This window comes from Geotrypetes seraphini, chromosome 5 (genome assembly GCF_902459505.1).
Source record: "Geotrypetes seraphini chromosome 5, aGeoSer1.1, whole genome shotgun sequence".
NCBI lineage: Eukaryota > Metazoa > Chordata > Amphibia > Gymnophiona > Dermophiidae > Geotrypetes > Geotrypetes seraphini.
The window spans coordinates 102717187-102730603 of NC_047088.1; the positions used below are offsets into that span (position 1 = coordinate 102717187).

The window sequence follows — 13417 nt, forward strand, 5'->3', positions numbered from 1 at the left end:
AGATGGTGATTTATGGCCCAAGTCCAGATCTTCTGGGCTTCCTGGCACAAGAGGCGAGAGCCCGTCCCACCCTGCTTGTTGATGTAGTACATCGCAACTTGATTGTCTGTGCACAGCAGGAGAACTTGAGGGAAGAGAAGATGTTGGAAGGCCTTGAGGGCATAAAACATCGCTCTGAGTTCCAGGAAATTGATGTGATGCTTCTTTTCCTGGGCTGTCCAAAGGCCTTGAGTTTGGAACTCGTTCAAATGAGCTCCCCAGGCATAAGGGGAGGCGTCGGTGGTGATGACTAGTTGATGAGGAGGTAGATGGAGCAGAAGACCTCTGGATAGATTTGAGGATATCAACCACCATTGTAGAGACTGACGAAGAGATGATGTGACAGATATGTGACGTGAGCAAGGATCCATCGCTTGGGACCACTGGGTAGCTAGGGTCCATTGAGGAGTGCGCAGGTGAAGACGTGCGAACGGTGTGACATGAACTGTGGAGGCAATGTGACCCAAGAGTATCATCATTTGCTTGGCAGAGATGGAAAGTTGTAGAAGCACCTGCTAACACAGATTGAAGCGTTTGAAGACGGTTGGATGGCAGGAACGCTCTCATGAGGACTGTGTCCAAGACAGCTCCGATGAATTGAAGTCTCTGAGTGGGGATGAGATGAGATTTGGGTAGATTGATCTCGAACCCCAGAAGTTGAAGAAACATGATGGTTTGGTTGGTGGCCAGGAGAACAGTCTGAGATGAATTGGCCTTGATTAACCAGTCGTCCAGGTAAGGAAAGACCTGAAGGTGGTGAGATCATAGAAAAGCAGCCACCACAATCAGACATTTGGTGAACACTCTTGGAGAGGAGGCAAGACTGAAGGGCAGCACCTTGTATTGGTAATGACAATGATTGATCATGAAGCGTAGGTACTGTCTGGAGGCCAGATTGACCGGTATATGAGTGTATGCTTCTTTGAGATCGAGTGAACATAGCCAGTCGCCTTGATTGAGAAGAGGGTAAAGAGTGGCCAGAGAAAGCATTTTGAATTTCTCCTTGACCAAGCATTTGTTTAGATCACGAAGATCTAGAATGGGTCTTAGATCTCCTGTCTTTTTGGGGACTAGAAAATAACGGGAGTAAAATCCCTGCCCTCTCTGATCTAGAGGAACTTCCTCTATAGCGTTCAGAAGGAGGAAGGATTGAACCTCTTGAAGAAGGAGGGAAGACCGAGGAGTGTTGAAAGCAGACTCTCTTGGCAGACTTTGGGCAGGGGGTGTCTGAAAGTTGAGAGAGTAGCCGTGGCGGATGATGTTGAGGACCCACAGGTCCGAGGTGATGATTTCCCAACGGCTTATGAAATGTATAAGGCGTCCTCCTATGGGCTGTGGAAGATGAGTAGAAGGAGGAAGATTGGCTATGTCCCGGAGAACCAAGTCAAAAGGGTTGAGTTGACTTTTGAGAAGGAGGAGGTTTCACTTGCTGTTGCTGCTGGGCAGGTCGAGCAGGTTGCCTCTATTGCTGCCTCTGACGCCTGGGTTGTTGCTGTGTTTGAGGTAATGGACGAGCCACAAACCTTCGTTGGTAGGCCGATTGTTGACGAAAAGGCCTAGAAGGTGGGGTCTTCTTCTTTGTCTTAAGGAGAGTATCCCATCGAGTCTCATGAGCTGAAAGTTTCTGAGTAGTAGAGTCCATGGATTCTCTGAACAGCTCATCCCCTAGGCAAGGTGCATTGGCCAGTCGATCTTGGTGATTGACATCGAGTTCGGACACTCTGAGCCAGGCCGTCCGTGGCTCTAGAGGTCAGCTCAAAAGTGTCATAGATTGATCTGACCATGAACTTGCGCAGTTGCAAGAGTGATGAAGAAGTTTGGCGAAAGGCTGATTTCTTACGGTCAGGGAGATATTTCTCAAAGATGACAAACTTTAAATAAGATGCTTAAGATAAAAGGAAAAATGGAAAGCATAGTTTCCTGACCTGTTCGCTAGCATTGCATTTTGATACAGCCTTTTGCCAAACTTATCCATGGCCTTACTTTCCCTGCCAGGAGGGACAGAAGCATATACACTAGCCCCCGTGGATTTCTTTAAAGTAGACTCTACTAATAAAGACTCATGGGGGAGTTGAGGCTTGTCAAAGCCTGGAATTGGTATAACCTTATATAAGGAGTCCAGTTTACGGGGAGCTCCTGGAATGGTCAAGGGTGTCTCTAGATTTTTGTAAAATGTCTCTCTTAAAATGTCATGGAGAGGCAGCTTGAGAAATTCCCTTGGAGGCTGGTCAAAGTCAAGAGCATCTAAAAATGCCTTGGATTTTTTGGATTCAGCCTCCAAGGGAATAGATAAAGAGTCACACATCTCTTTAAGAAAAGAGATGAAAGAAGTTGCATCAGGTTTGGAAGATGGATCAAAACCAGAAGGATCCTCGTCCCCTGATGAACACTCTCCCTCAGAGAGGAAAGGCTCTTCTGAATCACCCCACAGATCAGGGTCCCTCACCTGAAAACTGCGGTCTCGTGACTCCGGTGTGGAGGGTTCTAGGTGCCGAGTTTTATGAGTCGACTTACCAGACCTCTGTGAACCGGTACCGGGAGATGTTAAGGGTTGTGCCGGTGCCGATGTTTGAACAGCCTGGTGTCTCGGTTCCGGTGCCAAGACTGGCATTGATACCGAAGAAGTGATGTGCCCCGGTACCGACAAAGTGGATGCCGATAAAGGGGGCTGCTGCACCGTCGGTACCGGCGGCTCAGACCAGACCGGGACTGGAAGGCTCGGAGTCAAAAGAGCAGGGAGTAGCTGTTGGAGTTGTTCCTTTAGCTGGACCTGCAGGACTGCGGCAATGCGCTCGTCCAATGAAGGCACTGGTACCGCTTTTTTCTTCTGCGGTACCTTGGGTGCCGCTCTACACTCCGAAGAGGAACCCGATGTCGAGGGGCTCACCTCAATCGGAGCGGAGCGCTTCCGTGGGCGCCTCGTGGTCGGCAGGATTGGACTCGCTGCTACTGAGACCGGAGGACGCTCCAACGGGGAAAGCTTCTTAGCCGGCTTACCTGCGGGGTGCGACGCCGGCGCGGTATCGCGCGGTGTCGACGAAGTAGGTGCCGACTGAGATGGAGCCGACGTCGGTGCCGGTGGTGCGGAATCAGACATCTCGGCGCCAAACAATAACTGCTGCTGTATCTGGCGGTTTTTAAATGTTCTCTTCTTTAAAGTCGCACAGCGGGAGCAGGTAGACACTCGATGGTCAGGACCAAGACACTGCAGACACCAATTGTTTGGGTCTGTCAGTGAAATTGGTCGAGCGCACCGCTGGCACTTTTTAAACCCGGGTTGAGGGGGCATGAAAGTGAATACGGCTTCTGCCAAATCGAAGGCCGAGGCCTCGATGATGGCAATAGGCCCCGCCGGGGCTAACCGAAAACTGAAGAAAAAAATTAAGTTTTTTTTTTTTTTTTAAGAAAAGAAAAGAAACAACGGAAATAAAATTTCCAAAAGGGTTTACGCAAGCGGGAAGGCGATATTAATAGAAAAAAGAACTTTCAACAGCCGTTGAAAGAAACGCGTCTTCTTAGCTCCGCGGAAAATAAGAAACTGGGGACCGCGCGCCTCTGTCGGGCGGGAAGGCACTCGCGCGTGCGCGGTGCGGCCTACCAGAACTTTCCAAGTTCTTAGAGTGCAATCACTCTAAAATTGTCCGTACCGGGGCTCCGTCGGTGCCGTCACCCATCAGTCAAGAATATGCTGCCTGCTTGTCCTGGGATAATATATAATGTCACCTCAGTACCAACTACAGAAAAATAGCCAAATATAGTGCAGAATATAAATTCTCAAAACAGACACATTTTGATCACTATATTGAAAATAAAATTATTTTTCCTACCTTTTTGCCCGGCTAAAAGATGCTAGGGAGAATACTGAATTAGAAACAAAGAAACATAGAAGGCCAAATGGCCCATCCAGTCTGCTCGTCCACAGCATCCACTATCTTAGTGTGTCTCAAACTTTGGTTAGCTCTGGCACACTAAACGGAGCAAATGTTTTTCACAGCACATTATAATTAAAATGATAAATTTGCAAAACCAACAAAAAAATAAATTTGAGAGTTTTGGGTGGGGGTGGGGGGTTTCCAAGATGGCACCAGGATAGGTCATAGGTGGTGGCGCTTCCTTCCTTCATTTCTTTTATTTTAAATTTCCAGTTCTTCCCCTACATCTTTAATTAGTAATTATCTTTTTAACTTTTCCTTTTATTTCTGACTCGCTTTGTGTTACTGACCTAACAGAAACTTAATTTTTATCTTATTACTCAGTGCCTGTCCACTGATTCTATGGCCTAATGGTTTCAACAGCAGCAAACATCCTACCTACCTTTTGTGGTAGGGTGATCTTTTTCGTTTTACCTACTGATGTTTGGTTGTGTTGTGGCGGTGGAGAGTTGGGGGGGGGGATATTTGTGTTCCTTCTATGTAGCTTGCCAGCGTGAGAGTGGCGCATCGTGGAAGACATGAGGGATGTGAGTCGACGGAGGATGTGGCATTTGGAGTCTCTCATCATGCCGAGGGCACAGTCACTGCCTCGGAAACAGCCCGCTCGTTTGAGGGACCTGCAGTGATTGGATGGATTAGTGCAAAGGCGGTCCAATCTGTTAAGCAGTTGCTGGCCATTCGGGACCCTGCCTGCCTTGTGCTGTGGCGATGTGGTGCAATTGTCGGCCATGTCATTGAGCTCCAACATTGGCTGGTGCTCTCCATCTTTGCTGGTGGTGTGCTTGGGCAGGAATCGGGACAGTGGCGCTGCTCAGAGATGAGGTATGGATTAAGGATTTCTCCCTGCTTCCCCAAGCCAGACCAGGTGCGTACAAGCGCCGGACACACAAGCCTTCACCTCCAAAGTCCATTCTGACATTGAAGAGGAAGTTCCAAGCAGCAATTGGCTGGCCGAAAACTTCCTCTTGAAGGCTTGTGGGTCCGGCGCTTGTACACGCCTGGCCTGGCTCGGCTCGGGGAGGCGGGAAGAATAAGAGAGTGGGAAAGATGCTCTGAGGGAAGGAAGCGTGTTATCATTTTGCAGTGTTCTCCCTAGCGTCTAGAATTGGAGGCTGAAATAAGGAATGCCGACCTAGATGTGGTGGCAATATCTGAAACTTGGTTCACGGACTCACATGGGTGGGATATGGCTATACCGGGCTACAATCTACTTCGTCAGGACAGAGAGGGCAGGATAGGAGGGGGGGTAGCTCTATACATTAAAGAGGACATCAAAACCACCAGGATCACAGATGTCAAGTACACCGGGGAGTCCCTCTGGGTAAACCTGGCAAGAGGCAGAGAAAAATGCCTGTATCTAGGTGTGGTATACAGACCCCCAAGACAACTGGAAGACATGGACGCAGAATTAATTGAAGACATAGAGAATATCACTCTACGAGGAGAAGCTGTACTGCTAGGGGACTTCAATATGCCTGATGCAGACTGGAACTCATTTTCAGCGACAACCAGCAGTAGCAGGAGGCTCTTAACCTCCATAAAGGGAGCACGTCTCAAACAAATGGTAACGGAGCCCACTATGGCCCAGGCGATCCTCGACCTGGTACTCACCAACGGGGAAAGCGTCTCAGAGGTCTCAGTAGGAGATACGCTAGCCTCCAGCGACCACAACATAGTATGGTTCAACCTTAGGAAAGGCTTCCCTAGATCAAACACGAAAACAAAAGGTACTCAATTTCCGGGGCACAGACTTCGCACGCATGGGAGATTTCGTCCATCGGACGCTGCAGGACCAAGCGGAGACCAATGATGTAGAAGCTAAGTGGTTAACACTGAAATCAACCATACATGAAGCAACTAGCCGCTTCATAAAATCAGTAAATAAACGACAAAGAAACAATAAACCCCAATGGTTCACCGCGGAGATCTCGCACCTCATTAAGGAGAAGAAAAAAGCGTTTCTCTCCTACAAGCGCACGGAGAAAAGAGAGGCAAAGGTAGAATATAGGACCAGGTCTACAGCGGTCAAAATGGCAGTTAGGGAGGCAAAACTTCGAGTGGAAGAAATTCTGGCAAAAAACATTAAAAAGGGGGACAAATCCTTCTTCAGATATATTAGTGACAGAAAAAGGAACACAGGCGAGATAGTACGCCTTAGAAGACCGGACGGAAGTTACGTGAAAGCAGATTCCGATAAAGCCGAACTACTGAATGAATACTTCTGCTCAGTCTTCACCTGTAAGGCACCGGGACACGGTCCGCAGCTGAAGGCAACACAAAGCACAGAAGACCCGTTTCAGAATTTTGAGTTCACACCAGGTGAAGTTTACAGTTAACTGGCAAGACTCAAGGTGAACAAAGCCATGGGACCAGACAATTTGCACCCAAGAGTGCTCAGAGAATTGAGCGATGTCCTGGCAAAACCGTTGGCTGAGCTATTCAATCTCTCCCTAAGTAAGGGGAAAGTTCCCCTGGACTGGAAATTAGCTAATGTCGTTCCTCTGCATAAAAAGGGTTGCAGGGCAGAGGCTGCGAATTATAGACCAGTCAGTCTCACATCAACAGTCTGAAAACTCATGGAAACACTAATTAAAAGCAAATTGGACATGATCTTGAATGAAGGGAATCTTCGGGATCCCAGTCAGCATGGATTCACCAAGGGTAGGTCCTGCCAATCCAATCTCATCAGCTTCTTTGACTGGGTAACAAGAAAGTTGGACTTGGGAGAGTCTTTGGACGTCGTGTACCTGGACTTCAGTAAAGCTTTTGACAGTGTCCCACACCGCAGGCTGCTAAGCAAGATGGAATCGATGGGGTTAGGACAGACACTAACTGCATGGGTCAATGATTGGCTGAGTGGCAGACTTCAGAGGGTGGTGGTTAATGGTACCCTCTCTAAAACATTGGAGGTGACCAGTGGAGTGCCGCAGGGCTCGGTCCTGGGTCCACTCCTTTTCAACATATTCATAGGGGATCTGACTCAAGGGCTTCAAGGTAAAATAACACTATTCGCCGATGACGCCAAACTATGTAATATAGTAAGTGAATGCAGTTTACAGAATTATATGGCTTACATTGGAAAGTTGGTCCTCAACCTGGCAGCTAGGCTTCATGCTAAGAAATGTAAGTTCATGCACCTCGGAAGCGAAAATCCATGCAGGATGTACTTCTTGAACAGAAAAACTTTAACTAGGATGAGATTTAGGAGTAATCATCAGTGCAGACATGAAAACTGCCAATCAAGTGGAGAAGGCTTCATCTAAGGCAAGGCAGATATTGGGTTGTATCAATAGAAGTTTCGTCAGCCGAAAGCCTGAAGTCATAATGCCGTTGTATAGGGCCATGGTGAGACTTCATCTGGAGTACTGTGTGCAATTCTGGAGGCCACATTACAGTAAAGATGTGCGCAGAATTGAATCAGTTCAGCGGACGGCCACCAGGATGATCTCGGGGCTCAAGGGTCTCTCGTACGAAGAGAGACTGAACAAATTGCAGCTCTACACTCTCGAGGAACGTAGGGAGAGGGGAGACATGATCAAAACATTTAAGTACCTCAAGGGACGTGTCGAAGTGGAAGATGATATTTTCTTTCTCAAGGGACCCTCGGCCACAAGAGGGCACCCGCTCAAACTCGGGAGCGGAAAATTTCATGGCGACACCAGAAAGTATTTCTTCACAGAGAGAGTGGTTGATCATTGGAACAAGCTTCCAGTGCAGGTGATCGAGGCAGACAGCGTGCCAGACTTTAAGAATAAAGGGGATACCCATGTGGGATCCCTACGAGGGTCAAGATAAGTAAATTGGGTCATTAGGGCATAGACAGGGGGTGGGTAAGCAGAGTGGGCAGACTTGATGGGCTGTAGGCCTTTTCTGCCGTCATCTTCTATATTTCTATGTTTCACCTAAATTAGCCGGGCGGAGCGCCCAGCTAAAAGAGGCTAGGGAGAACACTGAATGAAAAATGACAAAAAAGTGACAGGACTGTACAAAATATACACACCAAATACACGTACAAAACATGGCACTTAGAGGAACTCTAACAGCTTCTCTGATCCGTGGAAAACAAAAAACATTTGGTCCTGTGAGCCAGTGGCGAGCGGAAAGGTACTTGAACATGTACGGTATGGGCAGTCTAGAGATTTTTAAAGTGACAGTACACTTTTTTACTGTCCGTACCGGCTCCGTGGATGACATCACTCTCTTACATGTGAGAATTAGCTGCCTGCTTTCCAAGGATAAAATAGAGCTATATTAAAGACTTACCATAGTATAGCACAGGCAAGAAAGACAAATTCTGCCCTCCACAAATGTGAATATATGAAAGAGGCAAGTACTTACCACATGCAGAATAGTGGGGTTGCAGCCAATGATGAAAGGTAAGCTACGGAAACCTTTGATGCGATGTGCAATTCGCACTGGGAGCTCCTTATGCAAATAGCGGGCACTTTTCTGTAATTTAAAAAAAAAAAAATCTTGAGCAAGAAACAACAACAAACGTACTTGGTTGAAATCCACTAGGCAACAAACATATTTTCCCAAAGTTATTCTATGGCAAAAGTTAGATTTCACCTTATATGTTATATTTATACCTTTAGATGATGAAACAATGTGCAAAATAAAAAAAATAAAAAATATAGTTCATAAGAGATACAATAACAGAAAAAAAAATAGTAGTGTGGAAATTAGTGCCAGTGCATCCACTTCAAGATTCAGTTTTTTTGTTGGGGAGGGTTAAATAGTAGACACATGCTGACTCTCGCCAATGATGCAGGGGCTTTAAAAACAAATTAGCAAACATTACATTAGCAGTTTACATGTAAGAAAACCATTTAGAAATAATAAATTATCAGCTCGGAAAAGAAAAAAAAAAAAGATTCAAAATGCTGCAAACTAATAATTCCAAACACATAGAGCAGTGTTTTTCAACCTTTTTTGGGCAAAGGCACACTTGTTTCATGAAAAAAATCACGAGGCACACCACCATTAGAAAATGTTAAAAAATTTAACTCTGTGCCTATATTGACTATATATAAAGTAATTCTCTTGAATAGGAATCAAATAAACACAAAGAAAGTATTTTATAATGCTGCCACCGCCAACAACACCGTTGGCGGCGGTGGCACTCAAGTGGCTAAAGAGCCGCAGTTTGCCGGCCTAGGGACAACACTGGAGGGTGGCCAGCTGTGCACCTCCTTGGGACGTAAACTCGGGGTGGGGCAGACCGCTCCCCCCCCACCCTGGTATGCCACTATCTGTACCTCACTCCCTCCCTATGACCAAAAATTCTCCTTTCTTCTATTCCCCATGTACACAACCATCTCTTTCCCTCCCTTCCTCTCTCCAAAGTCCATTTCTTCTGTGTCCAAAAACGCATTCCCTCCCCCACCTCAGCATCTCTTTCCCTCCCTTCCTCTCTCCCAAGTCCATTTCTTCTGTGTCCAAAAACGCATTCCCTCCCCCACCTCAGCATCTCTTTCCCTCCCTTCCTCTCTCCCAAGTCCATTTCTTCTGTGTCCAAAAACGCATTCCCTCCCCCACCTCAGCATCTCTTTCCCTCCCTTCCTCTCTCCCAAGTCCATGCCTTCTGTGTCCAAAAACGCATTCCCTCCCCCACCTCAGCATCTCTTTCCCTCCCTTCCTCTCTCCCAAGTCCATGCCTTCTGTGTCCAAAAACCCATTCCCTCCCCCACCTCAGCATCTCTTTCCCTCCCTTCCTTCCTCTCTCCCAAGTTCATGCCTTGTGTCCAAAACGCACTCCCTCCCCCCTTTTGTGTTCCGTGTTTGCCTACCAGCCCATCTTTGCAACTTTCTCAGCAAAACGAAGCTCAAGCCGCGAGGCTTGTCTTCTGCTTCCTGTCTGCCCTGCCGCACACAAATAGCCGAACGGAAGTATTCTCCGACGTCAGCGCTGACGTCGGAGGGCAGGCTTTGCTTAAGCCCTCCCTCCGACGTCAGCGCTGACATCGGGGAACGCTTGCGATCGGCTATATGTTAGCTGCAGGGCAGGCAGGAACAGAAGACGAGCCTCACGGCTCGAGATGTATTGAACTCCGCGGGTCCCCCGTCCAGCTCTCTCCTGTCCACGTGGGGCGGACCGCCCCTCTCCCTAGACTGCCCTGATGGCGGCCCTGACCGTACGGCACACCAGGCAACATCTCAGCACCATATAATAAGCCAGTAGCTGTTTTCAAGTTATTTTTATCAATTATAAGCAACCTTAATAAAAAGTGGAATAAAGTCCAAATACTAGCAAACAGGTGGTGGTAAGAGCCAAGCATTAACTGGGAAATTAGCATGTGAAATATGAGAAATGCAGCCATTTTACAGCAGCGCTAAAAGTGGCCACAGTGCATGGGAAAAATAGTGCAGGCCACTTTTTAGCACAGCTCAATAAAAAGTGGAATAAATAAGTCTCACATATTTTGGGAACCTTTAAGTAAGGTTGCTTTTAATTAAATTTTGAAAAGATACTGTCACAGTAGATTCTGCTCTGTGTTTTTAAACAACTGATTATCTTAAGAAAAACACACCCTATAAAATATTTTCCCTCATCACTCCTGTGGAGAAAAACATGGGTACTATTCACAGCCTACATATTGTCCTTAACGGGAGAAGGGGTTAGGGCTGGGTATAGGCTTAGGGTATGATTTATGATTTACATACTTTCTCAATTTTTATTGTACTCCACTGGCAACAATTTCCAAGATAAGAAAATGAAATCTAATTAATTAAAATCCTATAACTGCTTTACTCTAAGTACTTTGCACTGCCAAAGTACACAAGGTAAGGACATCCTACAATAGATGCAAGGTATTTTTCAAACTTCTAGATTTATACCTGCAGCACTGTGGATTCTGAAAACTGGCTTCTGTAAGAGTAGTTTCACTGAAAAGATTTGCTGACATTCTCTTACTGTTATAAAAGCAGACTACTGCAAATACTGTATTAGGTTTGCACAATTCCTTCTTAGAAGAGCTGGTCACTTATACAATAGGGACTCACAATACTACTTACCAAAAGGTGGCTACCATCCTGTGAGCGGCCAGAGTATAGCATAGTGGTTGGGGTGAGACGTACAGATGCCTGGAAAAAAATCATCAGAAGGAGTCTGCATGAGACAATGCAGAAGTAACTCACCAGGAGAACTTCACCTCAGTCCTTTCCACATGCTTTTCCCATTCTCATCACTGTACTCCTTCCTCCGTTTACTTTGGGGCCCTTTTACCAAACAGCAGTAAAAGGTAGCTGTCATTCCTGCACATTAAAGTCATTTTTACTGCTGGGGTAAAATGGCTGATTTTTTTTCTATTTCCCTCATTAATGACCATACGCTAATTTTGCCATTAGTACATGAGCCCGTACTGTCAACCATTATGTATGCACAGAACAATGTAGCTGTGCTGATTAGTGCAGAGAACACCCACTCACACTCTCTGCTTCCAAATTCGCACCCAGCACTAACTTTTTTTCCCTTTTTTAGTATGGGGTTGCAGGTGCAAATCCCAAAATTACCACAGGATGTTTCAGTGTAACCTGTGGAGGTTTTTGAGCTGATGTTATCAATTAGATTTTTGGCAAGAATATGGCTTATTTAACAACAGGACCATTCTTTATACTCAGAATTCACTTGGGCTTGTTGCCAATAACTGGGAAAAAGTGACCTAGGTTACAACTGCTGCATTAGCACCCTGAGGTTGTGGAGTCGATCCCAGCACTGCTCCTTGTGACCCTGGGAAAGTCACTTAACCCTCCATTGCCCCAGGTACCACAGTTATATTGTGAACCTGCTGGGACAGAGAGGGAAAATGCTTAAAAGTACCTGATTATTAGTCAATATATTGTAAACTGCTTTGATATCTATGGAGTGGTATATCAAAAAAATAATCATAACCATTTCAGATAAGAACACATATTTATATTTAATTGTTTTCAAATCAGGATTTGATTTACTTTCATTTTGTAATGTAAGCTGCTATAAATTTAAAACTCAGCATTTCTGAATTGTTTTGGTGGGTTTAAAATGCCTGGGGTATGCAAAATCATTTTATATTGGGTATTGAGATTTTTAATTGTGAACAGTTTTTACGCTTTTTGTACTACTGCAGCCTATTGAATTTCCCATACAATCATGCCATAAAGGCTTTGCATTTTAGTACAGCAACGGCTTCTGCTCAGTTAAATAGTATTTAGATAGCTAACTACCAAAATTCAGCATTCAGCAAGAGACAGCTGGTTATCTCTGCTGAATAGTCACAATTAGTGGTTTGCCACTAACCCTCTATGTTGGCAATATACCCAGCTAACCACAAATACTTAGCACTGGCTAGCTACGTTTTAGCGGCCAAATCGGACCACATAAATAGAGGTCCTATCTTTGGCCGCTATTAATTTAACCGGCTAGCACTGAATATTTGCTTAGCTGGTTAAATTATAGCCAGCCAAAACAAAAAACTGATGTTCAATGCTAGTCGCCAGAAATGGCTCTACAGTGAATATCTGGATTGAGCACCAGCACGCTGTCCAGCGCTGGGTGGAAATCACCCATTGTCTGCTTGTTTTTAAAGCTACAGGGCTCTCTTTGTTTTAAAATTTGAAGGTTTTAGAAAGATTACGTTCTTATGTTCTTAACTCGATAATCTTCTCTTTCTTGTAGATGGGTCTAGTGGTCCTGAATGCTATGGTTCTGTATCTCAATTCCCAAGTTGCTTGCAGAAAACTGTCAATCATGTTAGCAACTCTGCATCCTTTCCAGGGAGCTGCTCCTGCCTCCTCAGTTTGTACAAAAGCAATCAAATAGCACTGTAACAAAAGACATAACCGAAAGGAGGAAAACAGGGAAAAATCCTAACACCACAATTCAGTTCTGCTCTAAAACATATCCATTAACATTGTAACATTCAAGTAATTGATCAAAACAGATAAAAAATACCTGTGTGTAACCTTCACTAATCTTATACAAAGCTTACAATAAGTATTTTCTTTGCTTTTTTTAAATACATCCTCTCAAGATCATCTGAAACAGATAACTCTTAAGGCAGAAGGCAGGTAATGCCCACTGAGAGGGTGGGGGCTTCAGGACCACTAGACCCATCTATAAGAAAGCACAGTTACTTACCGTAACAGTTGTTATCCAGGGACAGCAGGCAGCTATTCTCACATGTGGGTGACATCATCCACGGAGCACGGATACGGACAGCCTCGCAAGCAGACTTGCTTTTAGAAAACTTTGAAGTTTCGAGTCTGCTTCACCGCACATGTACGAGTGCCTTCCCGCCCAGCACAGGGCGCGTCTCCTCAGTTCAGATAGCTAGCAGAGAAGCCAACCAGGGGAGGTGAGTGAGTTGTGAGAATAGCTGCCTGCTGTCTCTGGATAATAACTGTTATGGTAAGGTTGGAAGGCAGGGAGGGGGACATGAACTTGGGACACAAGGGAGGGGATAGAAAGG

The 13417-nt window shown here is 45.7% G+C and overlaps 1 protein-coding gene across 4 annotated transcripts in view; it reads right to left on the bottom strand.

Moving 5' to 3' along the window:
* The window catches only part of BCKDK (branched chain keto acid dehydrogenase kinase), a 122145-nt gene that overhangs the window by 43403 nt on the left and 65325 nt on the right, over window positions 1-13417 (bottom strand). For all 4 annotated transcript variants that reach the window (XM_033945050.1, XM_033945053.1, XM_033945051.1 and 1 more), the window contains 2 exons: window positions 10986-11054; window positions 8310-8420 (listed from right to left, as the gene is read on the bottom strand). In XM_033945050.1, coding sequence (XP_033800941.1) covers window positions 8310-8420; window positions 10986-11054 — 180 coding nt within the window. The remainder of the gene's footprint in view (window positions 1-8309; window positions 8421-10985; window positions 11055-13417) is intronic.